The sequence below is a fragment of the Ipomoea nil genome, unplaced genomic scaffold, assembly GCF_001879475.1.
Source record: "Ipomoea nil cultivar Tokyo-kokei standard unplaced genomic scaffold, Asagao_1.1 scaffold1026, whole genome shotgun sequence".
In the NCBI taxonomy this organism is placed as follows: domain Eukaryota; kingdom Viridiplantae; phylum Streptophyta; class Magnoliopsida; order Solanales; family Convolvulaceae; genus Ipomoea; species Ipomoea nil.
The window spans coordinates 2,171,026-2,198,810 of NW_017617454.1; the positions used below are offsets into that span (position 1 = coordinate 2,171,026).

At 38.1% G+C, this 27,785-nt stretch overlaps 8 protein-coding genes across 10 annotated transcripts; 5 read left to right on the plus strand and 3 right to left on the minus strand.

The window, feature by feature from the left end:
• The first annotated feature begins 1,142 nt into the window (after positions 1 to 1,142).
• LOC109180418 (mitogen-activated protein kinase kinase kinase 1-like) lies at positions 1,143 to 2,546 on the plus strand. Its single transcript, XM_019329973.1, has one exon. The coding sequence runs from the start codon at positions 1,243 to 1,245 to the stop codon at positions 2,287 to 2,289; it is 1,047 nt and encodes a 348-aa protein (XP_019185518.1). The 5' UTR covers positions 1,143 to 1,242; the 3' UTR covers positions 2,290 to 2,546.
• Positions 2,547 to 4,946: 2,400 nt separating this feature from the next.
• LOC109180419 lies at positions 4,947 to 6,604 on the minus strand. Its single transcript, XM_019329974.1, has 3 exons — positions 6,127 to 6,604; positions 5,669 to 5,854; positions 4,947 to 5,584 (listed from the first exon to the last, which is right to left on the minus strand). Exons 1-3 carry the CDS (start codon positions 6,571 to 6,573, stop codon positions 5,300 to 5,302), a joined length of 918 nt encoding a protein of 305 aa, XP_019185519.1. The 5' UTR covers positions 6,574 to 6,604; the 3' UTR covers positions 4,947 to 5,299.
• Positions 6,605 to 10,483: 3,879 nt separating this feature from the next.
• LOC109180168 (PLAT domain-containing protein 3-like) lies at positions 10,484 to 11,310 on the plus strand. 2 transcript variants are annotated; one of them, XM_019329651.1, is made up of 2 exons: positions 10,484 to 10,620; positions 10,724 to 11,310. In XM_019329651.1, the coding sequence occupies exons 1-2, from the start codon at positions 10,558 to 10,560 to the stop codon at positions 11,189 to 11,191; spliced, it is 531 nt and encodes a 176-aa protein (XP_019185196.1). In that variant the 5' UTR covers positions 10,484 to 10,557; the 3' UTR covers positions 11,192 to 11,310. The 2 variants fall into 2 exon arrangements, with proteins under 2 accessions (XP_019185196.1, XP_019185194.1); XM_019329649.1 differs by having other exon boundaries at positions 10,530 to 10,620; positions 10,721 to 11,310.
• A 3,217-nt stretch (positions 11,311 to 14,527) lies between these two features.
• On the plus strand, positions 14,528 to 15,782 carry LOC109180544. 2 transcript variants are annotated; one of them, XM_019330177.1, is made up of 3 exons: positions 14,528 to 14,761; positions 14,795 to 15,254; positions 15,424 to 15,782. In XM_019330177.1, exons 1-3 carry the CDS (start codon positions 14,667 to 14,669, stop codon positions 15,478 to 15,480), a joined length of 612 nt encoding a protein of 203 aa, XP_019185722.1. In that variant the 5' UTR covers positions 14,528 to 14,666; the 3' UTR covers positions 15,481 to 15,782. The 2 variants fall into 2 exon arrangements, with proteins under 2 accessions (XP_019185722.1, XP_019185721.1); XM_019330176.1 differs by having other exon boundaries at positions 14,528 to 15,254.
• A 2,067-nt stretch (positions 15,783 to 17,849) lies between these two features.
• Positions 17,850 to 18,654, plus strand: LOC109180543 (protein TIC 20-II, chloroplastic). The gene has a single exon (XM_019330174.1). It carries the CDS (start codon positions 17,900 to 17,902, stop codon positions 18,569 to 18,571), a length of 672 nt encoding a protein of 223 aa, XP_019185719.1. The 5' UTR covers positions 17,850 to 17,899; the 3' UTR covers positions 18,572 to 18,654.
• Positions 18,655 to 19,335: 681 nt separating this feature from the next.
• LOC109180545 (thioredoxin F-type, chloroplastic-like) lies at positions 19,336 to 21,695 on the plus strand. Its single transcript, XM_019330178.1, has 3 exons — positions 19,336 to 19,775; positions 21,225 to 21,324; positions 21,407 to 21,695. Exons 1-3 carry the CDS (start codon positions 19,477 to 19,479, stop codon positions 21,539 to 21,541), a joined length of 534 nt encoding a protein of 177 aa, XP_019185723.1. The 5' UTR covers positions 19,336 to 19,476; the 3' UTR covers positions 21,542 to 21,695.
• A 316-nt stretch (positions 21,696 to 22,011) lies between these two features.
• LOC109180245 (inactive TPR repeat-containing thioredoxin TTL3-like) lies at positions 22,012 to 24,838 on the minus strand. Its single transcript, XM_019329732.1, has 6 exons — positions 23,610 to 24,838; positions 23,320 to 23,518; positions 22,857 to 23,029; positions 22,425 to 22,758; positions 22,232 to 22,342; positions 22,012 to 22,092 (listed from the first exon to the last, which is right to left on the minus strand). The coding sequence occupies exons 1-6, from the start codon at positions 24,398 to 24,400 to the stop codon at positions 22,012 to 22,014; spliced, it is 1,689 nt and encodes a 562-aa protein (XP_019185277.1). The 5' UTR covers positions 24,401 to 24,838.
• Positions 24,839 to 24,864: 26 nt separating this feature from the next.
• Positions 24,865 to 26,864, minus strand: LOC109180542 (succinate dehydrogenase [ubiquinone] iron-sulfur subunit 3, mitochondrial). Its single transcript, XM_019330173.1, has 3 exons — positions 26,203 to 26,864; positions 25,468 to 25,677; positions 24,865 to 25,351 (listed from the first exon to the last, which is right to left on the minus strand). Exons 1-3 carry the CDS (start codon positions 26,727 to 26,729, stop codon positions 25,141 to 25,143), a joined length of 948 nt encoding a protein of 315 aa, XP_019185718.1. The 5' UTR covers positions 26,730 to 26,864; the 3' UTR covers positions 24,865 to 25,140.
• Between the last annotated feature and the right edge of the window lie 921 nt (positions 26,865 to 27,785).

Sequence of the window (27,785 nt, forward strand, 5' to 3'; positions counted from 1 at the left end):
CTTCCGCAATTCATGCATGCATTTTCCTCTGCATTCAAACTTGGTCTAATGGTCTTCCCCTTCTAGGATCAATCCATTCACAATTGAACCTTCCTCACTTCTTGGGGTGCTTTAATTTGATAGCGACTTTTGAGTCAAATTTGGATATAATTTTCACTTTGATTAGAGTCGAATCTCAACAACTGACAAAATCAAAGTTCAATCATTAATATATATGGCTGAAAAGGTAGTTGAAAATTGAAAAGGAACTGGAAGCTTAAAAACTATAAGCTAGGAGTTGAAAACTGAAGAGCTGTTATGCTTGAAAGTGTTTGGTAAAAATTAGCTTTTTGATAAGTTGATAAATGTAAAAAGACAAAAAATGACATCTTCATAAAATTTAAATTAGTTTATTTACGTATTAAAATGTAACATTTTATCTTTAAAAAAATTAATATTTTAAAATAAAACTAGCATAATCATGGTCTAACATCCCATAATGAAGTAGGAATATTGTTGCGTACCTCCTTCATCTAATAATAATAATATTTAGGGTGAACATTGCGGATAAAGGAGAAGGGAAAATAGTTTTAATTGGAAAGGGTAATGATGTTTTTTCTTTAAAATAATAAGGACAAAAAATTAAGAAACTATTACCTTATTTTGAAAACGTTCCAAAATAAGTTCTTATTTGAAGCTATGGGCTTATTTTGAAAACATTACCAAATAGAATTTATAATTTATTAGTAGTTTAAAATAAGTTATAAGCTCTTAAATAAGCTCTGTTGTCAAATAGAGCATAAGAGTTTTTTAGTGTGGGTAAAGGTCATAATCCAATCCGTGTGGGGAAATTTGTAAATAGGAGAAAAGTCGAGGATTTCCCACCTTAATGCCCACGTTTTCCAAACTGGTGTACTCTGTTTCTCCACGTGCTGTTTTTCTTCATTACCAAACTACTTGCAATATTACTCCTACACGCATTTTACGTCACTACGTATGTTCACCTCATTTCTCATTACAGCCTAACCCCCCACCCCCCACCCCCCACCCCCTCCCAAAAAAGGTCAAAATAATTATTTTTTAAACAAAAAAAAAAAAAAAAAAAAAAAAGGAAATTCCAGCCGTGTATATATATACCACTCCATATAGGAGACTCTGTGTTAGTTGTCTTGGTTCCCATACCATTTTCCATTCAAGAAAACAAAAAGCTTCGGAATTTCAGAGCTTCAGAATTCGACGATCTGTTCGACTAGAAGAGGTGCCATGGATTGGGTTCGCGGCGAAACGGTGGGGCGTGGGAGTTTCGGGAAGGTGAGCTTGGCGGTGCCGAGAAGCCACGGGATCGCCGGAGCTGCGCCGCCGATGGTTGTCAAGTCGTGCGGGGCTTCATGTTTTGATTCGTTGCTGAACGAGAAAGCTGTACTGGATGAACTCCGAGGTTGCCAGGAGGTTATTCGGTGTTTCGGAGACGGATACAGTTTCGAGAACGGCGAGAAGTTGTATAATGTGTTGTTGGAGTTTGCTTCTCAAGGTGCTTTGGCGGATAAGATCAAGAAATCGGAGAATCATAGGTTGTCGGAAATGGAGATTCGGCGGTATAGCAAAGCTCTGCTTCGCGGGCTTGGGTATATTCACAAGGTTGGGTATGTTCACTGTGATATTAAGCTTCAGAACATTCTGTTGTGCGAAAATGGTGAAGTTAAGATTGCGGATTTCGGATTGGCTAAGAGAAATGGGGGAAAGAATTTGGGGTGTGAATTGAGGGGTACGCCAATGTATATGTCGCCGGAGATGGTGAACGGCGGTGAGCAGGGTCCGGCGGCAGATATATGGGCACTTGGTTGCGCGGTGGCGGAAATGGCCGGCGGAGCTCCGGCGTGGAAGTTCTCCGAAGTGGCGGAGCTTTTGATGAGAATCGGGGTCGGCGAAGAGATCCCGGAAATTCCCGGTAAATTGTCGGACGACGGCAAGGATTTTCTGGAAAAATGTTTTATAAAGGACCCAAGAAAGAGATGGACGGCGGAGATGCTCCTGAATCATCCCTTCATTTCCGGCGAAGACGACGGCGCCACTGTTTCATTGAGAAATGACACCCACAGGGAAGCTTCAGCTCCAGCTCCATCGCCTTCCCCTAGATGCCCTTTCGATTTCCCAGATTGGGTGTCGGAATCAGATCACCTCCAATCCTCAATTACATCTTTACCCCCGCCGGAATCAGAATATTCGCCGGCGGACAGGCTGCAGGGAATAGTCAGCCACCAATCCCCCAATTGGTCTCAAGATTCCGACGAGTGGGTCAACGTTAGATGATGTCAAATGTCAACTGTCAACCTCCAAAAACTTCAGAGTTGCAACGATTTTTTTTTTGGGCGGCTCTGATATTTTTAGCAGCCAGCGTGAATTTTGTTCATTAAATTTTTTGTTTTTTTAATGTACATAAAATAGAGGGTAGATACAGAGGATGCTGGCGGGTAGTGGCAGTGTTTTGACTATAAAGTCAATAGTTTCAGATTTTACAGTGAAATGAATGAATGAATTGAATCTATCGAAATCAAATTGTTGTTAGGCCATTTGTTTCAGATGTCATACGCAACTAACACCCATTCTTCCATCTCCCAACTTGCAACTCCCATAATGTCATGCCTCAACGCCCAAGAAATTCGAACAAATCCCTTTCCACACACCTTTTAGTTCCAATTTCTTTTCAAAAAATTCTGTTAGGTAGCGTGATTGATTGTTATAACTTTTGATACCATCTAATTTAATAAGTCGACGTGATTGATTAATTGAAAAATTAACACCAAATCTTGAGATTCCAAAACTCGTTTGGATTATACAAGTATATATATATATATATTCTGTTGTTCATAAAGCAGTCTGAGTTGCTCATAGCTAATCAGTTCAAATCAATTCAGCTAATAAATAGTCTAATCAACTCAGCAATGATTATCTTTCCACACTTTTTTATCACACTTTTTTGCGTCAATGGTTACGCCGGCGATATGATAGAGTCACGATAAGTATGAGAAGTTTCGAAAAGATTGTTATTTTATATTGGAATTGTGTTGTTGGGAGATAATGGAGAAGCTTTATTATCTTGATGTTTATCAGGTGTGGTATGACGATTGGTGCAAATTGCACAATCAAGTTGCGTTGGGATTTTTGCTGCCTTTTTGTAATGCCTCAACGCTATAAGCAACCTCCAACCGACCTCACTGCTGCACTTCTGTGTTGGGGCAAGAATCTCAAGTTGATTTTTTTATATATTTTTTATTATTTTATTGGCATAAAATATTTCAGTTTCGCCGGAATAATCATGATTCATGAGTCTTATAAACTCACCCCTATGTCTATGAAAAGATAAATTAGCCCGTATGGGTAGCTCAACCGATCATAGAGGTGAAACTTTAGAAGAATGACCAGGGATCGAGTCTCACTAGCGGCAGTGTGGGAGCAACCTCTCAAAGTGAGAGGGGCTCCTTTGTGCGTTTAAGAAACCCAATCTAACCCTAATCAAACTTGGGGTGCCCACTGCAAGGAGGATGGTACCGTGCTGTCCTTGAGATGAGAATATCCGCGAGAGGATGGTTTGATTCCCACCATTCAATGATTCCTTTTGAGCAATCCTTATACCATGGACCACCGTTCACAGTCCCGGATGGTTTGATTCCCACCATTCAATGATTCCTTTTGAGCAATCCTTATACCATGGACCACCGTTCACAGTGGACTGTGAACCCTGGTGCATGTGTATGTATCTTATGTAAATTTTTGTATTTTGTGTTATAAAATCTTTTACATGAAATAAATTGGTAATTATATCTTATGTTATTAATTTCTGTGTTTTGTGTTGTGAAATTCTATGATTATGAACACAAATTATGTACCTAAATCAGATTTGAATATATATATATATATATATATATATATATATATATATATAACATGTGTATGTGTCTTGTATTATAAAATTTTGTACTTTACGTATATAAATTTTGTACATCATTGTTTTGATTTAAGATCCATAACGTTATGTGGATCCCGTCTATTGATATAAATTGCCCCTTTTGAGGTTGTAGGCCAGTGGACAGTATAGCCCATAATAGAAGGAAGTTCATCATATGCAGCTTAGCTTGAATATAACTTGAAATGTATGGGGTAATGAAGCCCAATTATGGGTTTGAGCAATTGAGTAATGGGTATCACATAAGAATGGGCCACTCTAGTTTTACCCTTCTATTATTATTCTTTAGTCTTTCAAATTTTATTTTATTTTAAAGCAAAACGGCTAGAATATATTAACTCAAAAGAGCTATAACAAAGTAAGGGGACAGAGTCCTAATATAACGAATTAGCATGAGTAGAGATTTTTTAAGCTAAAGCATGAGCAATCAAATTTAAATGTCTAGGCACCAAAAATAAAGAACATGAATGAAATAAAGACATTAAACGTAAACAATCATCAATCACCACCACAGCATAAGATCTAGACGTGACGGTCGGAAACGTAATATAGCGGTGAAGAACCAAACAATTCGTGTGCAGAGCCACCGAACCAATACTACGATCTCTAAGTCAAGAGAGGACTTCTTTACATGCCAACGACTCAATCATAAGGGAATTAGCACAAATCGGGAGGGCTCCATTCGTTGCCGTCACAAAAGACCCATCGGCAGAAAAGAGAACCGCTCCAAAATGCTTTAAAAAGTCTTAGCAGTGGTCCTTAAATAAGATTCCGTTAATATCATAGTGACCAAATTATTGGTCTTCCTTTCCTTTAAAAAAAATTTATTGGGCTTCATTTGGTATGTAGGATTGAAAAGGATGACAAATGAGTACTAGTTTACTTTGGCATGCAAACTTATAATCATATAAAAGAAGTAAATTTCATTAAATTCAATAAAAATAAGTTAATAAGAATTAAATCTGCAATCTTTTATTACAAAAAGCGTGCTCCACCCATTTGAACATTCTTTTTAATAAAAACAAATATTATTAATTGAATGACAAAAAGAAAATTATTATCACTACTAAGTCTAACCAAATTAAGTGGGATTGCCCGTATTATTCTTCTCCCAAAATGAAATGTGGCAGTGACAACACTCCATCTTTCATGTGGGGGAAAATAAAAAAGACAAGAAAAAAACAATTTCTCAGAGTTCATGTGTTTTCTCACTGGGGCATTCAATTCAAAGCAGCATCGGTCAACGCCGGCCCCACCACAATTCAAAGTCGGCATGAAACTTCTCCATGGCAGAAAACACAACAAAAGCCACCGTCAATTAACCGCCTATATTCTTTCCTGTTTTTTTTCTTCTTTCTAAGAATAATTGCACGATTTCCTCAAAGATATGGCCACGTTCATCTTCTTGGGCTCCATAACCACCGAGCACTGCACTCTTCTGTCGAACCGTGGCTTCACCAACCTGCCCAGTACATACGCCCTGGCTCGAACCATGAAGCTCAGCGTCAACGGCACCGGCGCCGTCGGTTTCCCGTCGTCGCTGCTCAGGCTGGCTCCCCCTCCGTACAACGGAATACCGCTCCCTCTCAGCGTCACCGTCACCGTCCTCTGACTTTTCCGGGATTGATAGAACTTCCTAATCTGTAAAAGAGCGAGTCAAGATTGTCATGGAAATGGGAACTGTTTTCTTGATTGTTTGATGATGGGGAAATTATTGTTCCTTACGGCTCCGGTTGCGACGGTGATCTGTGAAAAGGAGAGATCGAACGGCGATGACGTCACATGCACCCCGAAAAATGTGCCGGTGTTGCGGAATAAAAGCTTGACTGTAGAGTTCATCGACACCATCTCGGTAGCAACGCCGGAATTATCCATGCCGGCGTGGATCCCAAATTGATCGAACGAAATGCTCTGCAAGAATTCCCGGAGATGTTAATTGAATACAATGTGATTAACAAGAACAAGAAACAATAATAATAATGGCAAAAAGATAAAGAAGATAAGATTTATGTGGTTCGGATAATGTGCCTACATTCACGGAGTGAAACTGGTAACACAACCTTTATAGATACAACTATAGAAAGATCATATATTGATATTGTACAGATTGGGGTAGAGTTCACTAATATAAATCTTGTCTTCTTTACTTTTCTGTCATGGAAAAAATGTTAAAAATCGAATACCTTGAGTGTAATGTGGGGTTTCTGATTCCGGCTAGCACCCCACAAGATGAAGGAGAAGGAACCGAACAGCAGGAAGAAGCCGACAAGGAAAGCGAGAAAGTAGTAGCACCGCCTTGGGAAGCCCGTGTGGCGGCGGTGGTCGTCAAGAAGGCCCTCTTCCTCAATGGCGTCGAATTCTTTGCGGGGGCGGTGGTGGTGTCGGCTGCTGGACTTGTGGGATCCGGGCTTGAGGGAGCCGGAGAAGCGGGTGGAGGAGGAGCCGCGAGAATGGCGGCCCGGTGACCCGGCGGGGCTGATGATAGGCGTAGAGTGGAAAGAGTTGGTGGTCTTCTCCCCGTCATGGGAGTCTCTTGAGGGGCTCTGCACATAGTAAACCGGCCGGTTGGGCGACGACGGCGCCAGGCTACTCGTCACTTCTGAATCCGTCTTATTATGATGCGACGACATTTCTTACCAGTGAACTCTGATGAAGAAGAAGAAGAAGAGGAGGGAAAAGTAGTGGAGGAGAAGATGAGAGAGAATGGAGAGAGTGAATAAATGGAGTCTGGAAAGGCCATTGATGAGCACGTTGCATTGTTCCTTTAGATTGGCAGAGTAGATGCTGCGTGTGATTTACATTAATTGACGGAGGCATGGGAGATGGTAGATTACTCATTCAGTCATTCGTATATTCTGCTTTACATGCATGCCGTTTGCTTATAACTTTTTGATATATATTAATTATATATTGCTACTACTACTAATATTCTGCATCATTTGTTGATTATATTAATCTATTGTTGGGGTTGATTGCAGATGTTGTATTTAATTTATTCCACACATGTTAGAGTATAATCTAATTAACTGCTTTAACTTTATATAATAACTAGGTTTATTGTAAGGTGAGGACAAGGGGTTCTATGATTGTACTCCATTGACTTGACTCTTGAATTCTCGTTACATGGTAGATCATGGTCTAAAAATAACTTTTAAATTCTGTATTTATATTTGACATATTATGTACTAGTTGATAGTTTTTGTACCTGTAATTATCATATTCTGTACCTTGATAGTTTTTATACATGTAATCAACAATTATAAAGTTACGGAGTATTTGTTTACATATAGAAGAAACATTTATGGGGAAGTGGTTTAAATGATTATATATATAAAGTTATTTTTTTAAAAAAATGTTTTGATCCACGTTATGAGTGGTTTTTATTTCTTCCCTCGACGACCGTTCGCATTAGAGTATGCGCGCGCGCGCACACACACACACATATATATATATAAGGATCATGTGAAGTAATAGGTTGCAGATAAAAGATGAAGAAAACTTTTTTGAAAAATACGGTGGCATTATGGTAATTTTGCATAAGTTCAAAACTTGATGTGCATATATATATATATATATATATATATATATATATATATATATATATTTAAAGCTTAAAGTGCGAAGTTAACTTGATGTGTATATATTTAAAGCTTAATGTGCGTGCATTTAAAGTTTAAGGTGTGTCACTTTCTAGTTTATGGTGAATCACTTTGAAATTTATGGTGCAAGTTTTAAGGTTAAGGTGCATACTTTTATAGCTTAAGGTTCGTAGTTTTATATCTTAACGTGTGTAGTTTTATATCTTAATGTGCATTAGTTTAAAACACTGCATAGTGCATACATGTTAGCGGAAAGTGCACTTTTTTTTTTTTTTTTTAATTTTCATTATTTTGAGTCAATGGCTCAAATTTGAGATCTTACCACATCTTTCACCTAGGAACTCCTTTAGAGACCACAAATGCAATTTTCCTATCTTATTACGGAGTATTTTTTTAAAAAAAAAAAAAAATCTTATTACGGAGTATTACATAAATTTTAAAACAAGAATAAAAAAAGCTGCGTCAGTGCACCTGCACAACGTACAGCGGCCGTTTAGTTTTGTCGGTTGCTAAAATTCGACAAAAGTCGCCGGAGTTTGGTGGCCTCGGCCACCCGGCCTGCTGCAAACCCGCCTACTCTAGTTTTTTTTTTTTTTTTTTTTTTTTTTTTTTTTTTTTTTGGAAAAAAGAAAATCCCGCCTACTCTAGTTAATTGTTCAACCATGGTCATTTTTATTTTACATTGTAATTATTACTCCGTAGTTTAGACTAGAGATAATATCTAATTTAGTCATTGACTATAATAATTTTTTTGATTTAGTCCTAAATAATTTTTTATGTTTATTAAGTTATCTATTTTGATGGTTGTATCCAATTAAGTTCTCGACAGTTAAAATCAATGATAAATTAAGAAAATTTACTATAGTCGGAGACGAAATTTGGTAAAATCACTATAGCCAAAGACTAACTTTAGTTAAACTACTATTGTTAATGACTAAATTGAGTATTAATACATGTGAAATTATCAAATTGTCTCAACAAATAACTCAATTGAATCACCAGGACTATGTGATCTAATGGTACCCGGGTTGGACTTCCATTTAGAAGGTTGTAAGTTCGAGCCTCAGTGGAGGCGTTATTAGCTCTTTGTGTTTCAGTAGGTTGAGAAAGTAGAAAGTATATGAATATATACTACAATCTAATAGAGCTAGTAGCATTCAAAAAATAAATACTTGATTAAGCACAAAAAGCCATTTAGAAATCAACAAAGAAACACGTGTTAGTCTAAAAAGAACAACCTTCCAAACAAGTTACTTTTGTAGGGTTTGAATAGAAATTTTTTTTTTTTTTTTGAACTCAAGAAAGAACTTTCCATTACAGATTAACCAAGTGCGCAATACAAACTGGTGGAACACCAGTCCAAACTCCCGAGACAGACATAGAAACTGTTGCCCGAGCAAGCTCATGAGCCACACGATTCACTGACCTCTTGACATGAGATATACTTACATTCCCAATGTCCCTAGCAATCGAAGTTTGAATATAATTTTAAGAACTCAATTGCACTATATGTTTAACTTAAGAGGTCAAGTTGACCATTTTCCAAATAATATAAAGAAAATGTCAATTATAAATTTATAATAAATAGAAAATATTTGAATAAATAAAATAATAATTTTACTTTCATTGTTCGATAAAAATATTATCATTTATAAAAATTTATAATAACTTATATTTTTAATATACAAGGTATTTAAAAAGTTATAAATAACTAGAGTTATACTTTACTTTCATGTGCTACTCCATATCATATCATATCGATGTGTTTGCTGCATCCAAAATCCTGAAAATGATTTGTTTTGAATGCAATTATGAAAGGGAAGAACAATGTTTTTTTCATCATCATTAATCTTTTGTCTGACTTATCAGCATATGTATATTATCAACCAACAAGGCAACAATTAAATTAATATTTGAGTTGAATTTTAATATCTAAGTCTAGTTTTATATGATTATATAAAATATTTTACTTGTCATATTTACTATTATTAATCGATCTAACACTTTTTTTATTTGATTATTTTTAAATATTTGTAAATTCAGCTTTTGTATGGAATAATAATAATAATAATAAGAAGATGCAATTTTTAAAAATATAAATTTTATACATTAATATTTAATTAAATAATAAATAACTACAATCAAATCTTGCCAAACACCTTGCATTCAGATGACATGTAGTGATCACTCTCATGTGGGAGTACATGAGATCAAGCCTCATCTACATTATAGAAATTGTAAATATAGAACTGTATCTGTGCTCACAGCATAATTTGCCCAATCCTTATACAATGGACTATAATTCACAGTGCACTGTGAACCTTGGTGCATATGTATGTCTCTTATATTGTGAGCTTTTGTATCTTGTGTTATGAAATTATATAACTTAAGAGTGTGAATTATGTACCTAAAATAAATAAATAATTGTGTCTTATGTTATGAATTTATTTATGTGTCTTGTGTTGTGAAATTCTGTGCTTATGAACACAAATTATGTATTTAAATCATATTTGAAAAATAAGTAAATACATAACATGTGTATGTGTCATGCGGTCTGATTTTTTGTGAATTGTACTTTGAAATTATGTACTTTACGAGTATAAATTACCTCGTCGTTTTGATAAAGGATCCATAATATATGTAGACTTTGGTACATGATATAAATTGCCATTAACCTATGACTCTATGAGTATATATTATAATTAAATATGAAAAACCAAGTAAGTAAATTATTAATTATTATACATTAAGTACTTGTTAAATTTGGTAATAATGTTATTTTCTTAAAAAAACAAAAACTTTTGATGATTGATGAGTTGTAAATTTAATTAAAAAAACAAAACAAAAAAAAAAAAAAAAAAAAAAAAGTTAAAAACCCAACTATGGTCCGATCTTTCTGTATAAAAAGACCGAATCATACTCTGATCCATAATCCACTCCACTTATTGCACTTGTCAAGCTCACCACTCTCACAAACCCATTCCTGATACACAAACAGAGAAACTTCAAGAAGCCATGAAAATTATCTTCTTCTTCATCATCTTCTTCTCCATCGCCGTCTCTTCCATTCTTGGATCTGTAAGTTCACCCTCTAATCTCTTTTTTATAAGTTTAGATCAAACGGATTGATGCGATCGAGTTTAACCACCTCCGATCATTCTGTTTTTGTTGGTCTTTTAAGCCACCGGATTGTGTGTACACGGTTTTTGTGAGAACTGGATCGATCGTGAAAGCGGGGACAGATTCGAACATTACATTGACTCTGTTCGACGCCGATGGGTATGGTATCAGGATCAACAACCTGGAGACTTGGGGCGGGCTTATGGGCCCGGGATACAACTATTTCGAGAGGGGGAACCTGGACATCTTCAGCGGGCGCGGGCCGTGCCTGTCTCGGCGGGTCTGCTACATGAACCTCACCTCCGACGGCACCGGCCCGCACCACGGCTGGTACTGTAACTACGTGGAGGTCACCGTCACCGGAGTCCACCAGGCGTGCTACCAACAGCTATTCACGGTGGAGCAGTGGTTGTCCACCGATACGTCGCCGTATGAGCTCACCGCCATCAGAAACATTTGTGAATCTGATGCCGCTAAGTCTCTTCCCGTCGGCGCCTCTGAAACTGCTGGAATTGTAGCTGTCATGTGAGAGAGTGGTGTTGGACTTTTGTATCAATGTCACATGGGCTGTTCCGGACTTGGGCCCGAGTTCTCATATTCGGCCCTCTTCGTACTTTTGAAATAATGAATTTTGTTTTTTTGGTGTCATATATATATATATATATATTTAATACTATCGATTTTATTACAATGTAATATCTGTTCAACATACTTTCTTTATCCCTCTAACCGAGAGCCAGAAAACTAATCTTTAAGGGACGAGGTGTTGAACCACCACGTTAATTGTGTTGGTTATAATTTGAGTTAATACCCAAAATGATCATCCAACTATTAGCTAATACTTGATTTTGTCCCAAAGAATTAAACCTACTTAATTTAGTCTATTAGTTTTCAATCGGTACCTAATGTGATCCTCTGTTACAATTGCCATCTATCCACCGCTAAGATTGAGGGCATAAGCGTCATTTTAGTTGAGGTCAAACATGTTTCTTCATATTCTCGCCGCTACTCAGCCCAGAGGTATCTCCGCCGGTGGGAGAGTCATTCAAGTCAAAGAGCAAACCCGAGAATCAATTGGCATCCCTGAGCTACCCGTCTACTAATCACCAAAATCACCTCATGTGGTTGAATCCCCAGAATATTCCATTCAAATTATCTCCCAAACCCAAAAAATATCTTCCAGATTTCACCAGAACTACGTGGACCAAAAGTGGCGTCAAAGTTCAAACCTCTATTTTCTTCTCCTTCTGAAACTTCCCCGACCTCCATCCATTCTTCCTCAAGCTTTCATTTTTACGGTCCCCTTAGATATTTTGTATGGAACCCATCACCGACCCCACAATCGCCGCTCAGCCGCCTCCTGTTATCATATATACCCTTTCATCCATCGAATCTTTGATACCCACTCTACTGTGTTGTAATTTTGAACAGAGAGAGTTGTTTCAAAAATGGAGTCCGGTGGGGGGTCGTCCCATTCGTATTACACCATTCTTGGCGTGAGTGAAAGGTATTTCGACGAGGAACTACGATGGGCATATAGAAAAGTCGCTATGCAATGGCACCCGGATAAGTGGATGAAGAACCGTCGTTTTTAGGGGAAGCCAAGCGGAGGTTTCGGTAGATTCAAGAAGCGTATTTCGGTAGTTAACGGGGAGGGAAATATTTTTGGTTTCTTGATTTGAGTATTAGTGATTAATGCTAACGTGTTGGGTGTTGTCGTGTTGAACAGTTTTTTCTGATCCAAGGAGGAGGACTCTGTACAATGCTGGTTTGTATGATTCTCGCGAAGATGACGACGAGGTTGAGGGGTTCGCAGATTTTGTACAGGAAATGGTGTCTCTCATGAAGGATGTTCGGAGAGAGAGGTAAGAATTGGAAGCTATGCTCATGTTTTACTTCGCTTTTCCTGTTAGAATTTGCAATTGCATTGCGTTTTGTTAATATGTAGTCTCTCAGCATCCCTGCTCCACTGCCGAGTGAAAGACGTTCGCCAGGTGCGGCGGAAGACCTTTGAACAGTCGGCGAGCAGAGGAAGAAAAGGGTTTGACCTCAATTAAAATGACGCTTATGCCCTTAAATTAAGGGTGTATAGACGACAATTTTAACGGCAGCTCACATAGGGTACCATTTGAAAACTAAGAGGACTAAATTGAGTATGTTTAATTCTTCAGGACAAATCGAGTATTAGCTAATAGTCAGAGGACCATTTTAGGTATTAACTCGTTATAATTTAGTAATTGACTATTTAAATTTTATTTTTTTGAATACAATTCACTCTATTACAAGGTAGGTAGTATCTGTTCTATACTTTCTCTATCTATTGCAACCAAACGAGACGAGTTAAGACTCCATCACCAGAGTTCGATTCTGTGACACAAGGTGCTTGGCGACTGTGTATAACCACATTTGGTCTCTGTCATTCAATTTTTGTGTATAACCACATTTGGTCTTATCATTCAATTTTCCTGCCAACTATTGTTATTGGAAGGAACATTGTATTTGTGTCTTCCCGGAATCCATGAGAGTATTTTTTTGAAAGCCAAAAACATTGTCATATATTAATGAATGAACGAAGCAATAGAGTTCCAATACAAAGTTTGTTCCTGATCAAAAGCTACCGAAACTAAAGTATGAGCATGCAAATTAACTGATCTAGACACAACATTTAATGCACAATAATAAAATAAAGATATTGATGCCTAGCACTGGTCCACAACCATCCCAACGTAAGATAAGATAGTCGTAGGACTTGAGTGCAAAGAACTTCGTAACTCTGAGCAATATGTGAGGAGATCCACATCTAATTCGTTTCGTTCCCTGATCCTAGATAGAGCTTCTTTGCAAGCGAGTGCCTCCGCCATAAGGGTGAGAAGCAGCCCGGGAGTTTGCCGTTTGTCGTCGCTTTGAACGAGCCATCCGGCCTGAGCAGCACCACACTATACATTGCCTCCCCGGTGGTCGACAAGTATCCCACATCGACAAAGCACCGCGGCGTTTGTCGTCGCTTTGAACGAGCCATCCGGCCTGAGCAGCACCACACTATACGTTGCCTCCCCGGTGGCCGGCAAGTATCCCACATCGACAAAGCACCGCGGCGTTTGTCGTCGCTTTGAACCAGCCATCCGACCTGAGCAGCACCACACCATACGTTGCCTCCCCGGTGGCCTGCAAGTATCCCACATCGACAAAGCACTGCGGCGTTTGTCGTCGCTTTGAACGGTCACTGCGGCTGAGCACGAGATACTTCCGTTTCTGCTGCTTCCAGCTGTTGCCGAGGAGTGCGATGATGGACTTGTGCGTACGCATGCAACGCGGCAGCAGCCCGCCTCCATAGCTGCTCTGGTCGTGACGACAATCCGTTCCACACGGTTGCATTCCGAGCGCTCCACACAAGTGATAAAGCACTTCAGTCAACTTGCAAAATTGTTCCTCTGTCAAATTAACCCGTGCACCCATGAGCCATACTGGAAAAGAATCATCTATAATATTTGTGATATGTAACTTCGTAATATTCCAAACTACTTTAGAATAATCACAAGTAACAAGTGAATGCATAACATCTTCATGAGTTAAACCACACATTGGGCATGTTAGATTCACCTCCATCCTCTTTATAAGTAAATTGTTTGTTGTAGGAAGATATCACATAAGGCTCTCCATAAGAAAGTTTTAGATTTTGGCGGGACCTTCAATTTCTATACGCAAATTGTTGGTGACTTTGGACCATGAGAGTATAGTTGGCTAAAAATGATTAAATTACATAATTATATACTTAATTATAAAATTTTAATGTTTAAAAATTAAATATAATTATGTATAATAGTGAAAATTTATTGGTTGATTAATTCGGGTAAAGTAAATGGAGAAGAGAATAAAAGGAAATGATTCAAATTCCTTGTTTAGGAAGAACGAAAAAAACAAAGGAAAATCCATAACTATTCTCCACATTTCTCAACCCAGAACGGCGGAGAAAGATAGAGAAACCACCCTCCAAATGCTCTAAAATGGCTTCAAATTATGATCCCAAGTTGCGGACATTCTCAATAATTTACACTTTTACTACAATTTTCTTTATTTTTCTGACGAAATCGCAATCGTCTGCGCAAATCCAACCCAAAAACGTAAGCCGCTCGGCGTCTCCATCCATCTATGATCTCCTGATCGCCAACGCTCTCCCGGCAGGCATATTCCCAAAGGGAATTTCCAATTTTTTCTATGACCACGCGTCCAGACGATTCGAGCTACGCCGCTCTCGCTCCTGCGCCGCGCGGTTCGAGAGCGATGTCTGGTACAACGTAACCGTCGCCGGAACCCTCAGCTTCGGCATGATTTCGCACCTTTCCGGTGTCGCAGCCCAGGATCTCTTCCTCTGGCTCCCTGTTAACGAGATACGCGTCGATATCCCCAGCTCCGGCTTGATTTATTTTGATGCCGCCGTCGTTTCAAAGCAGTTTTCTCTGTCGTTCTTCGAAATCCCACCGGATTGCAGGGCCCTTGATATTGAGAAGCTGGTGTCCTCTTCCCTTTCGTTGTTGCCGCGGCTACCTCAGGGGAACCTTATATTGTTCGGTGATCGTGGCCGGAAAATTGAGGTTTCAATTCATTTTCTAACCTATAAATTTTCGTTTCTATCATTACATTATATTGTTTTATTGTTGTTGCTGATCAGAACATTGAATTGAATCAATTTCTTTCATCAATTACTTCCTGTGTATTTGTCATGGCTTATACAGCAATTTTCTGCTCTGAATTTCATTGCAGGGTCAATCAAGGAAACTAATGATGCAAAGTTCTGGCACTGGGAGAGCTGTTTCCTAATTTACTTTCTGGTGGAAGAATGCCCAAAGTGAGACTATGATACATCACAGGTTCTTTTGGTTTCTTATTTTTTTCTCCAAGAATATATTGATATGTATGACTGCTCCATTGCATTGCACCTGCTATTTGCGAGGATGTTTGGCAATTTTGTAAGAGGGGAATGAAAACAAGGTACAAAGAACACGATTTCCCTGTTGATAATAATGTATAGTGAATTTGAAAGTGAGGTGTATGATCACGTATATCTATCTATGTACTTTTCTTTTTTAAATAAAAAATAAAAAAGGAACTCATTTTTTTCACATAGTAACCATTTCTATGGATCATGGTTTTTGTATTTAATTTTGTATAAAATGGATATAGCTTGCCCCAATGAAGTTTCTTGACCTAACAAAGTATTTAGGAGGATATAAATCATGTTTATTTAATTACTCACTAGACGGGCCATAATCCTCACACTTTGTTTGCTTTATGGATAATGTTTTTACTGGCATGTCAAGTTTTGAACATTAGTCTCGCTCCAAATATTGTCTATTGAACCAATAAGCTAAACCCGTGCAGACTACCCCGCTAAAATCGTGCAGACTACCTGATTGTACAGTGTATTGGTTCTTGAGCAAGCTAACAACTAATTCAAGTTTATTTTTGTATTCTCCCATCTTATGATGAACATAATTTTAATAGCTAATTCAAGTTTATTTTTGAATTCTCCCATCTTATGATGAACATAACTTTAATAGCTCTCCGTTTTGAGTATGATATATATATATATATATATATATATATATATATATATATATATATACTATTGATTCTTGAGCTTGGCTAACAACTAATTCAAGTGTATTTTTGTATTCTTCCCATTTTATGATGAACATATACCTTTAATAGCTCCCCGTTTTGAGTATGATATACATATATATATATATATATATATATATATATATATATATATATACACTATAGATTCTTGAGCTTGGCTAACAATTAATTCAAGTGTATTTTTGTATTCTCCCCATTTTATGATGTCCACGTCGAATTATCGTTCGACGATGGACTAGCTGTTTCAGCATGTAGAGTTTTGATGCGTTCTTTTACTTTTTGTTCTATTTCGTATGTTCTTCGTACTTCCAATTGTTTAGCACATTCGTTAGCGACAGCCGTTGGTACTCAGGCTAACTCTATGGTTTGGGAGGGCTTGCCTCCTGATTTTGTAACGGCTTTACTTGCTTAATATAAATGGCATTTACCCTTCAAAAAAAAATAGCTCTCTCAGCTCGTTTTGAGTATGATATATATTTGAGTACTAGTGATTTTGTTACAATGTAATCTCTTCATAGGTACTTTCTCAACCTATTGAGGTACAAAGGGACAATATTGCCCTATTGAGGATTGAATCCATAAGCTTTCATTTAGGAAAGCCACTTCGTGTCACTAGAAGAATTATATAAAACAATATGAATGTTATGGTGCAATTATCAATTCAATTTTTTTAATTCAAACAAAACACATTTACTTTGGGGATGATGATGAATGCAAACAGGAGAAAACTTGATTATTGCCCATATGGTATGGAAGACATGCTTGATCGTGAAATTTTGCATGCTACTTTGTCGCGCAGTAAGAGCAATTAGTTATGCTAGGGTCCACCCCTCCTCTCGATCGAAACAAAAAAAAAAAAACACATCTACTTTTTTTTTTTTTTTAAAAAAAAATCCAATAATTAACCATTATGGTTTCAGGTCATGAAAATTAATAATGCTCATAAAATTGAATTAAAATCGAACTAATAATCTGAATTTTGAAGTAATACTATTGCATAAGATTTTACACCAAAACTTGATTCAATTTGTGGGGCATAATATGACTTCAAAGTTCAAAAAAAGTTCAAATGTATAAAAATAAGGGTTAATACCATCTGAGGTCCTCCAAGTATAGTGATTTTGCCATGTTTAGTCTTAAACTTTCAAATTGATCATCTGTGGTCCTTCGACTTTCAAATTTAACCATTCGTGGTCCAAGTTAACCACCCATGGTCCTTCAACTATTAAATTTTAACCAACCATAGTCCTTTCAAGAGGACCACCACTGATTAAATTTCGAAACTTGAAGTACCATGGGTGGTTAACTTGGACCACGATGGTTAAATTTGAAAGTCAAAGGACCACAAATAGTCAAATTGAAAGTTTAGGACTAAACGTGGCAAAACCATTATACTCGAAGGACCTTAGATGGTATTAACTCATCAAAATAAATTTAAATGAATATTAGTAAGTCAGGGGAAAAATACCAGTGCAATAGATATTTGTACCATTAGCTCTTTAAGTTGTATTATAGAAAATCTCAAGAAGAAGCGTTCAAATTCTTGATAAATACAGTCAAAATCCCTGAGAGTAAGACGGCCAAAACCCTTTTCGCAATGGCTTCCACCATTCTGTTCCGCCTCTCTCTTCCGCTGAACAGACCACCATTGACCACCACCAAAGCCACCTCCGGCGACCGCCATTCCTATCACCACCGCCGCCTCCTCCTCCCCCATCCTCTCAAACCCATCTTACCAAAACTCTCCCAAATCCGATCCCCACCCAAGCCCACCACGACGGCCCCCATCACCGCCTCCTACAGCACAACGCCGGCGACAGACCGCCTAATCTCCGCCGTGGCCTACTTCCTCCCCTTCTTCAACGGCCTCCAATACGGGCGATTCCTGTTCGCCCAATTCCCAGCGCTGGCCATCCCATTGGAGCCCATCCTCCCACTCCTCTCCCTCTACCGCTCCATCCCTTTCGCGAGCTTCGTCACCTTCTTCGCCCTCTACTTGGGCATCGTCCGCAACCAGAGCCTGAGCCATTACGCCCGCTTCAACGCCCTCCAGGCTTTGGTCCTCGATATCCTCTTGGTGGTGCCGCTCTTGCTGCAGCGGATCCTCTCTCCGGGCCAGAGTGGTATTGGGCTCAAGCTAACGATTTGGCTCTATAATGGGCTTTTTCTTTTCGTAGTGGGCTGCTTTCTTTATGGGCTTGTTTCTAGTATCATTGGCAAAACCCCTTACTTCCCCCTCGTCACTGACGCTGCCAAGAACCAAATGTAGTTGTAGTAGTAATAATATGATATTTTGTTTTCTTATGTAATGAATGGTTTTATTATTTATTCAATTTTCTTTTATTGCGTGCATTTTATTTTACAAGGATTGGTAAATAGCTGTTAGCTGATTGAGTTAGTGAGTTTAATTCATTGATTGATTAGCTGATCATAAAAAAAATATTTGATAAATTAACTGTTAACTGCTTACATACGAAATGATACTCTGAATAACTTTTTAAATTTTAGTGTTTTAGAGCAATAATTTTGATAACTACGAGCTTAGTCAGGTCAATTACATATATTTGACTCAATTTTCTGTGGTCCGAAACAGTTTTATTCTCGTTTATTGTTTATCCTAACCCACTTGCAAAGTACTCCTAAAATCTGAACCATAAAAAGGAGAGGGAAAAATCCAAAAAATAAATATATAAATATGTTTTCCTGCAAATACCACTTTTTGTGGACCAAAATATAATTTCCAATTCATTTTTAAAGTAAATAATTTGTTGTGTCACGTACTCACGTCCACGTTTTGCACCTGCATAAAATTAGTGTCTTACGAGAGCAAAACTTCTTAAAAGGTTTTAATTAATAATTTTTAATTTAAAAACACTTATATTTGATAATCTAACTATTATTACCAGAAAAAAAAAAAAAAATTCGGTCTTATTTATCGGAAGATCACAGAAAATCCAATCCGAATATGCGATTTCAGAGCTTATTTCCTAGTCAGACGAAGTTAATTCCCAAACGCAGCCCTGCCACAAGATTGAAAAGATCCGAAGGGCATATTTGTCCTTTCGCATAACGTATCTAGCGATCCGCGCTCTCCGCCACCTCTTCTTAAGCTCCTCGCCGCCGCGCATCTCTCTCTCTGTGTATATACAATTTCTGTCTTTGTAAGAATCTGTAATGGCTTTACAAGTTCAAGTTGATAGGGCGGCGTTAAAGCCGGTAATGTTGAGTTCTTCGAGCAGGTCCACCAAGCAGTTTGTGGTCAGCGTCGCAGTGGATCGTAGATACAACAACCCCGCGGCGTTGAAAGCTGGACGGCGTCTGAGCTTGAGGGTTAAGGCGAGCTTGGACTCTACAGCTACGGCTACTACTACTCCCGCGTTGGGTAAGGTCACCGAGGTTAACAAAGATACCTTCTGGCCTATCGTCGAAGCCGCTGGTGAGAAAGCCGTCGTCCTCGACATGTACACTCAGTGGTAACTCTATCATCCCTCCTCTTACTGTTCCGTGTAGAATCCTTCTGTAAAATTATTGTTATGATTGCGAGAAATCTTGCTCTGAGGTAATCTGAACCAGTGGCCTCTCAACTTAATACAGTTATGAGTTTAGTTTAGTCTAATCATTTCCTAATCTAATTTTGTGCTCTGATAGTGGAGTAGCTGCATAATATGACTGATAGTGTGAAAAATTAGGTTTTGTTAGGGAATAATTTTGTTAAGAGTGATAAAGTAAGATAGAACATAAGGGTTTATAAGTTAAACTAGCTAATTGGATGGATTTAATTTTTGCTAATTGAATGGATTCAATTTTTTAGTATGGTTTAACCCAGGTGCATTATAACCCAATTGAATAACCCTAGCCCAAGTTTCTAACAAATTTAAGGGTCCATTTGGAAAGCAGAAAAATGACTTCTAGTTCCAAAAAATATTTTCCTTTCCAGTGTTTGGTTGCATTTTGGAAAATTTGGTGTCTTTAGTTGATTTTCTGGAAAAATGAGTAGAATTGTATGTTTAAACATTTTGGCGGAAAATGACTTCCCCAAATTTTGGCAAAAGTCATTTTCCGCCAAAATGGCTTTATTTTTCCAGTCAACAGAAAATGTTTTCCATTGACTGGATTTTCCTATTGCATTCAAACACTGAAAACTCGAAAAACATTTTCCAGTAGTCATTTTCCGGGTTTCCAAATGGATCCTAAAATGCATAATATGTTGGGAAAGTATTGTTGTGCTACTATAAATATTGGCTAGGTGTTTAGAAACATGCCGTGTTCAAGAACACTGCCTTAAGAGCAATTTTTTGGGAACGGTGCAATCGTATAAAACTGATATTGCTTCCCAAGGTTAACACAGTGCTACAATTACGTGCACCTGTAAACGTAGGTTCTTAGAACCTGAATTTTACTATTTAGCTCAGACTGATGAACATAGAATGAATAATTAAGAAGGGAATTAAATGATGATTGAAAGTGGATGATCCATTCTCGTAAATGGGATGGCTTTATATAGTGTAGTTAGACACTCTAATTTAGCATGCAAATCCACTAAAGAAGCTACTCCACAATTCTTCAATGAAAGATGTCCACATGTACGCCGTATAGGAAGCAACAGCCACAAGTACCATGGGAGGACACTACAATTTCAAAAAGAAAAGGAAATATAACAAGGATAAGGTTGGTCCAAATATATGCTGGTCCGAAATTATGCCAAGCAGTAATAATTTATCCAACATAATATGACTGATGGTGTGTAAAATTGACTTTTTGTAATCTAAGATGAAGCGAGCATTACAATCTTGTGTGGAATTGTAAAACATCTAATTGGTTTTGGACAATAACAGGGTGTTTTGTATTGGGAGAATCTGGCAACGTTCTGTGATGTGTTTAATGCATTTGTTTTTTATTTATTTAATTATGTCTATCTGTAGGTGTGGTCCTTGCAAGGTTATGGCTCCCAAGTATGAAGAACTGTCTGCAAAGTATCTTGATGTTGTCTTTCTTAAGTTGGATTGCAACCAGGATAACAGGGTATGTGCTCTACACCTTCTGACTTTCACCTCACTTATTAAGGAAAAATAAATAAATAATTATAGTCGATAAATTTTGACAGCCATTAGCAAAGGAGCTAGGCATAAAGGTGGTTCCTACATTCAAGATTCTGAAGTCTGGCAAGATAGTCAAAGAAGTGACCGGAGCGAAATTAGATGATTTAATAGCGGCCATCGAGTGTGCAAGGTCAGGCTAGAATTCTTTCGTCGTATGCTTTGCACAATTTGTTCATAATGAAATCTACTGGCATGAATATGATGTGTAATAAATTGTACTCTTTCTAGTTTTGTTTTTTGTGTATAGTGACAAATAATTTGATAAGGAAAACCTTTAGCCATGGTTCTCATATTCTGGATGGAGTTGGTGACATGGTCTAATGGTATAAGGTCATATGAACCCTGTAGTTTTCTTAACAATGATGTCTTTGGCTAAGGAAGCTACAAGAAAAGGGGTTAAAAAACATAATACTAAATGAATATAAGAAGTAATGTAATTACATCTTCTTATGTAATTCATTAATCCTCCCTCCCTAACAACCATCCAAAACTAAATATAATTACATTTTAAGCAGAAAAGTGAATGTAATCCTTGAGTATCTTTCATTCCCAGCCCAATCTATTCAATCCTATTCCCTAACATGAGTTTTGAAAGGATCCTTTCCCTTCTTCATAGTCTCGCTCTCTGGTTCAACTTTAAGAGCTGGCTATCCCAGACATCTTGGTTTTCATCTTCATTATCTGCAACTCTCTAACCATTTGAGTTTAGCCTTCAATATCCACCTAATGAAATCATTGTCAACATGTGTATATATAATATGATATATATTGTGCCCTTATAGTTATATAAGAAGCTACTTACAGGGGAGTTGATCCTGTCATGCTACTACCTTACTGAGCTGTATCTTGACCTCGTCTAAGATGCTGTAAACCTCCTCATTTTCTGGACACTCTTTCATCAAAGACTCACATTCTTGTATACAGGCTTTCAACTTCCCCATCTATATATCAATGAATCAAATCATCATATTATAACAAGTTTTCTAGCTAGACTCTGACTGACAGGATAAGTGGAGACTATACCTTGAGGAGACAGTCGCATTTTCTTAGTCTAGCCTTGATGAAAGATGGTCGGAAAGTAAGGGCAGCATTGCAGTCCTCGAGCGCTTGGTCGTACTGTTCAAGCTTTGTCCGGCAGGCAGATCGGTTTGACAGCAAGACAGCATTGTAGGGGTCATGTTCGAGTCCTTCCCCGTATGCAATACAAGCCTCTGAAAACCTTCCTGCCTTAAACAGTTCGTTGCCATTTGATCTTGCACTTGCAACAGCGCACATCTTCTTAGCCACCATGCTTGCTTCCTTGTTATTAGTGTCTAGCCGAGCTGCTTGTTCTGCTGCCTTCCAAGCTTCATCCACCCTGCCAAAGTGTTTTCGAGTTTAAACCTCATTTAACACATTTGCTGTCTGATTCTCTTCATCTCTTACATCATTATTTATTTAGTACTTAGTACTAACCTGCCAGCAGCCATGTCGACTTGAGCTTGTATGATCAGCATGGTTGCATTACCAGCAGGGCCAAAGAATTTGGTGCATTCATCAACATCAAATTTCGGGCCTTTCTGCAAAGTTTCATCTGCATCATGGTACCTATGGAGCCTTATCAGTGCCTCAGCTTTCAGAGCAAATATCTAATCAACAAAAAGAAAAAAAGAAATAAGGGCTTTGTTTGGCATACCTAACTTATAAGCTAGCTTTAAGCTAAAAGCTTAAAAGCTAGTCTCTAGTAGCTTATTTTGCAATGGTAGTGTCTCAAAATAAGCTATTATTTTAAACTATCCATACCAAACAGAGCTTATAGCTTATTTGTAACTTAAAATAAGTTATAAGCTCCAAAATAAGCTCTATCAAATATAGTCAACGTGATATGAAAACTCAAACAAAAGATGGCGATGCATAATTTGATGAATAGTTGGCTAACCTGTGGTGCAGAATCAGCACCAGCTGCTGATATAGCTAGGCTACTTTCTTTCAAAAGGGTGTTCCAATCTCTTTGCTTCTTAGCTTCAGTGCAGTTGGAGAGATGAAGTTGAAGATTTTTAGCGTTGTTCAGAACATCAGGATCTGCTTCATGCCCTGCCTGTTTGTAATGATGCAACGCGGTTTCTGCTTGACCTAATCTGAAAAATTATAGCAAAAGTAACAGTACATTATTATAAGCACATCCATAAATTTGGCAGTGATTACTTGACAAGGATTTAACCCCATTACCTGAGATATAGAGTTGCCAAACGATTATGGGCTCTTTGATATTGTGGTTGAAGCCGAATAGCTTCTCTGCATTCAAAAGCTGCTTCAAGAAGTCTCCCCAAAGCAGTGAGAGCTGCAGATTTGTTGCTCCTATAAGATGCCTTATTGGGATGAATCGCAATTGCTGCATCATACAAAGCCAAGGCTTCTGCAAATCTCCCATTCTTGTAATCCTCATTCCCCAAAACCTTCAACTCCTCAGGATCCATGGTGGTAGAAATAAGGGAGGGGGGAGCCTCTTCATGACCATATTTCCCATTCTGCTGCTCTTCCACAGGAGCCAAGGTAACAACAATGTTGTTGCTCCCAGGTTGTCTTAAATTCCCCAGATCCCCGTACAACATAACATTCCCGGAGGAAGCCCGGACTAAGTTGCTGGCCGCCTTTGACCTCTGATGATCAAAGATCATGCTGTCCAGCTCCCCTGAAATCCCCGTCGTCCCCTCTGGGACCTTCCTGCGTTCAGTGGAGCTTTTCTTGTCCTGGTTTTGGTGATTGTGAGGAGCAGCCGGCTTGGAATGGTTCGGGCCAGGGCGAGCAATGATTCTATCGGGCTGTTTCTGGGTGTTATTCAAAGCATCCCAGTTGGTTGGAATTCTTTGCATAGAATTTCTGTCATTATTATCATTGTGTGCACTGTGCGTTTTGAGTGAGCCTGTGGAGTTGGACCTCCTATGCCATTTACTCCTGCGCCTGAAAAACGCATTTAGCAACCCACAACCCGATGATTTCTTCTCAGGAGAGTTTCTCATATCACACACATTCAAGATTTTGATTAATCATTAATTGTATGTTTCTAAGCCTTCCCAGACTCAGTTCTTCTCAAAACAGTGAAAAGGAGATGGAATTGAATGAATTCTCACCGCCATGCATGCATGGAAAGGTCGTGCATATGTGTTAAATTTATCTTATGGAAAAAAAAAGTGTGTTTATGAAGAGAGAGGGGAATAGATTAGTTATGGGGTTTGGGAAAATTAGCAAATACCCCTCTAGGAGTTGGGTAAAACAATAAAATTTCTTTCCTTATATGCCCAATAAGGAAAGAAATAATCTTCCGTTCTCTCTCCCCCTCCCTCTCTCTGTATCTTCGGGTGAAGAAGATGGTGAGCATGAGGTAGAAAGAAAAGAGAAAAGTATAGTTGAAATGGAAATTTTTTTTATTTCTTTTGTTTTTCTTTTTTTTTTTTTTTTTAGTTCGAGTTCTACAATTTTTTGGATCACTTTTGTGTGGGTTTTGAATTTTGTGGGAAAGCTAGAATCTCGGTGATGGAAGAATTAAAATCATCTAAATATTTAGAGGAAGCAAAAGATATTGAAAACCACAATTTTAATTAAAAGTAGCATCATCTATAAAAGCCTGTCACCCTCAACAACTATATATATATAAAAACTCAATTTAGATGCACTGTCAATCTGTCATATATATAATATATATGATCGCTACCAGTGTGCCATAACAATATATAGCATAAGTTAAAGATGAATTAAAAATTCAAGATTGTCCATAACGAGGCTCTGGTTCCGCTTCATATTTCTCCACTGGGTATGCGGTAAGGTGCCTAGTCTTCATCTTATTTATGGCATTTGCTGGGTTGAGGCTCTTGGGACAACACGCCGCGCAGTTCTTTATAGTCCTGCACCTATACAACCGTTTCTGGTTCTCCGTTATCGCCTGCAATCTCTCTTCTGCATAATCGTCTCGGCTGCACCACATACATATAGACAATGTAAAAACTTGTGCCAAACTAATCAGCTTTGCTATTTTTGAAGAAAAATATACATTTATATAAAAAAAAAACAAATAAATAAATAAACCGGCCTGTCAGAAATCCAACGATAAGCGTGGAGCAACGCTGCCGGGCCGGGAAACTCCTCAGGATTCCACCAGTAAGAAGGGCAGGAAGTTGAGCAGCAGGCGCATAATATACACTCGTACAGCCCGTCTAGCCTTTTCCTCTCCTCCGGTGTCTGCCTGTATTCCCTTCCCTCCGGGGCCGCCTTTCTGGTCTTCAGCCACGGCTCAATTGACCTGCAGCATGTTGAGTTTGAGTTTGTTTCATATAAAGGAATTACTTCTGGCCCCTAGTACAGGAATTAGATGCCTATAAATACATTATATGTCATTATATAAGTTTGAGTTTGAGTTTGTTTCATATAAAGGAATTACTTCCGGCCCCTAGTACAAGAATTAGATGCCTATAAATACATTATATGTCATTATATAAGTTTGTCTCATATAAAGGAATTGCTTCTGGCCCCTAGTACAGGGATGAATTAGATATTATATGTCATTATATGAGTTTGTCTCATATAAAGGAATTACTTCTGGCCCCTAGTACAGGAATTAGATGCCTATAAATACATTATATGTCATTATATAAGTTTGTCTCATATAAAAGAATTGCTTCTGGCCCCTAGTACAGGGATGAATTAGATGTCTATAAATACATTATATGTCATTATATGAGTTTGTCTCATATAAAGGAAATTGCTTCTGGCCATAGTACAGGGATTAGATGCCTATAAATACATTATATGTGTGGTGTGGTCTTACTTGTATTGTTGGTAGAAGTTAGTGAGGTCAACCACCAAGTCTTTGATGACGAACATGTGCGGCAGAGGCGTGATCACCGTCGCCCTGCTCGTGTCTGTGTCTATTGGCTTCAGACACGCCACGGTATTGACGCCGTCTATGTTCATCGAGCACGACCCGCATATCCCTTCCCTGCAAGACCTCCTGTAACTCAAACTCGAATCCTCCTCGCCCTTTATCTTCTGCAAGGCATCCAGAACCATGGGGCCACAAGAGGATAGATCGACGTGAAATGACTGAAGAAATGGCTTCTGGTTGGGATTATCAGGGCTCCATCTGTAGATTCTGAACTCTTTCTTCTGAGATTGGATTCTCAACCTGTTTACGTGAGACTCAACAGCTTCTTCGGCGTGTTCTTGAGCAATTGGGTGGCCTTCTAGACTGGGAAACTTCTCTGATCCCTTTGATTCCCCGGCAGCTTTCTTGAATGAACCTCGTACACTAGTGCTCTTCTTCATCATCAATCCATTTTTCAACAAATTTCTCATCTTTAGTTCAATATCCTCCTGCGATCCTTTACTACTTAATTAATTATTTGTTATTACTCCCTCCTCTTGGATCATTCTAGCTTATACATATATACATATAAGGAGTGTTTGTTTTCGGTTGCATTTATTTATTTCTTTTTTGGTTTCTCTTAGGTGGCAGCAGCATGAGGGGTCTTTGCTTAGAAGAAGAAACGACACGACGACACCTGGTTGCTTTGCTGAAACGTGGTGGCAAGTCATAGATTTAGTTTCGGCAAATTATATCGTGAACCACGGTACACAGTGCATTGTGAAGTTTGGTTCAATACACATAATTTAACTTCATAATGTACAGAATTTATATAGGGCGTTTGGTTCACTGTGTAATTTCGTTGTAGTTGAATTGCAATTCAATGGATGCCCCAATTATATTGTTTGGTTGGAGGGAATTGCAATTCCACAGAATTGCAATTCACTCCTTTTGTTGAATTGCAATTCATGGGGTGCACCCAAGAATTGCAATTCAATGAATTTGAGAAAAGGAAAAACAAATGAAATGACACTACTACCCTTAGTTGTTATTACTATTATTATTACACAAGGGTATTTTAGTCTTTACACTATTTCTTTCCTTCTCAACTCCAAAATTCTATTTCTCCATACTAAACAACGTAATTTGAATTCCTACTTTATTACCATTCCATTCTTTTCTCACCAAATTACAATTCATTTCCCTCCTAATTCCTTCCTTCCAACCAAACACCCCGTTAAATTCATTATGCACAGAATTCATATTTATAATACACATACACATAGATACGATATAATGAACATGAATTTTGTGTATTACGTTAAGTGTTTATGTTGTCTTCAACTATATAATACAAAGAATTCATGTTCATAATACACAAAATTCATGTTCATTATATCGTGTTTATGTACATATATTATGAACATGAATTATGTATAGTGAACCAGAGTCCACAGTGCACTATGTATCTCTAATCCACAGTAAAACAATTGAAAAGCTTCCGGGTCGGCCCATTCAAAGAGTATTTTAGAAATGTGGACCTTTTC

Coding starts and splice junctions, on each gene's coding strand:
- LOC109180418 (XM_019329973.1), top strand. CDS start 1,243: ATGGATTGGGTTCGCGGCGAAACGGTGGGGCGTGGGAGTTTCGGGAAG.
- LOC109180419 (XM_019329974.1), bottom strand. CDS start 6,573: ATGTCGTCGCATCATAATAAGACGGATTCAGAAGTGACGAGTAGCCTG. Junction 5,855..6,126: donor AACCCCACATTACACTCAAG/GTATTCGATTTT, acceptor GAATTCTTGCAG/AGCATTTCGTTCGATCAATT. Junction 5,585..5,668: donor TCACCGTCGCAACCGGAGCC/GTAAGGAACAAT, acceptor GCTCTTTTACAG/ATTAGGAAGTTCTATCAATC.
- LOC109180168 (XM_019329649.1), top strand. CDS start 10,558: ATGAAAATTATCTTCTTCTTCATCATCTTCTTCTCCATCGCCGTCTCT. Junction 10,621..10,720: donor TCTCTTCCATTCTTGGATCT/GTAAGTTCACCC, acceptor TGTTGGTCTTTT/AAGCCACCGGATTGTGTGTA.
- LOC109180544 (XM_019330176.1), top strand. CDS start 14,667: ATGGCTTCAAATTATGATCCCAAGTTGCGGACATTCTCAATAATTTAC. Junction 15,255..15,423: donor ATCGTGGCCGGAAAATTGAG/GTTTCAATTCAT, acceptor ATTTCATTGCAG/GGTCAATCAAGGAAACTAAT.
- LOC109180543 (XM_019330174.1), top strand. CDS start 17,900: ATGGCTTCCACCATTCTGTTCCGCCTCTCTCTTCCGCTGAACAGACCA.
- LOC109180545 (XM_019330178.1), top strand. CDS start 19,477: ATGGCTTTACAAGTTCAAGTTGATAGGGCGGCGTTAAAGCCGGTAATG. Junction 19,776..21,224: donor CTCGACATGTACACTCAGTG/GTAACTCTATCA, acceptor GTCTATCTGTAG/GTGTGGTCCTTGCAAGGTTA. Junction 21,325..21,406: donor ATTGCAACCAGGATAACAGG/GTATGTGCTCTA, acceptor AAATTTTGACAG/CCATTAGCAAAGGAGCTAGG.
- LOC109180245 (XM_019329732.1), bottom strand. CDS start 24,400: ATGAGAAACTCTCCTGAGAAGAAATCATCGGGTTGTGGGTTGCTAAAT. Junction 22,343..22,424: donor AATGCGACTGTCTCCTCAAG/GTATAGTCTCCA, acceptor ATTGATATATAG/ATGGGGAAGTTGAAAGCCTG. Junction 22,093..22,231: donor TCAAGATACAGCTCAGTAAG/GTAGTAGCATGA, acceptor TCAAATGGTTAG/AGAGTTGCAGATAATGAAGA.
- LOC109180542 (XM_019330173.1), bottom strand. CDS start 26,729: ATGAGAAATTTGTTGAAAAATGGATTGATGATGAAGAAGAGCACTAGT. Junction 25,678..26,202: donor AACTTCTACCAACAATACAA/GTAAGACCACAC, acceptor AACATGCTGCAG/GTCAATTGAGCCGTGGCTGA. Junction 25,352..25,467: donor TATCGTTGGATTTCTGACAG/GCCGGTTTATTT, acceptor TATGTGGTGCAG/CCGAGACGATTATGCAGAAG.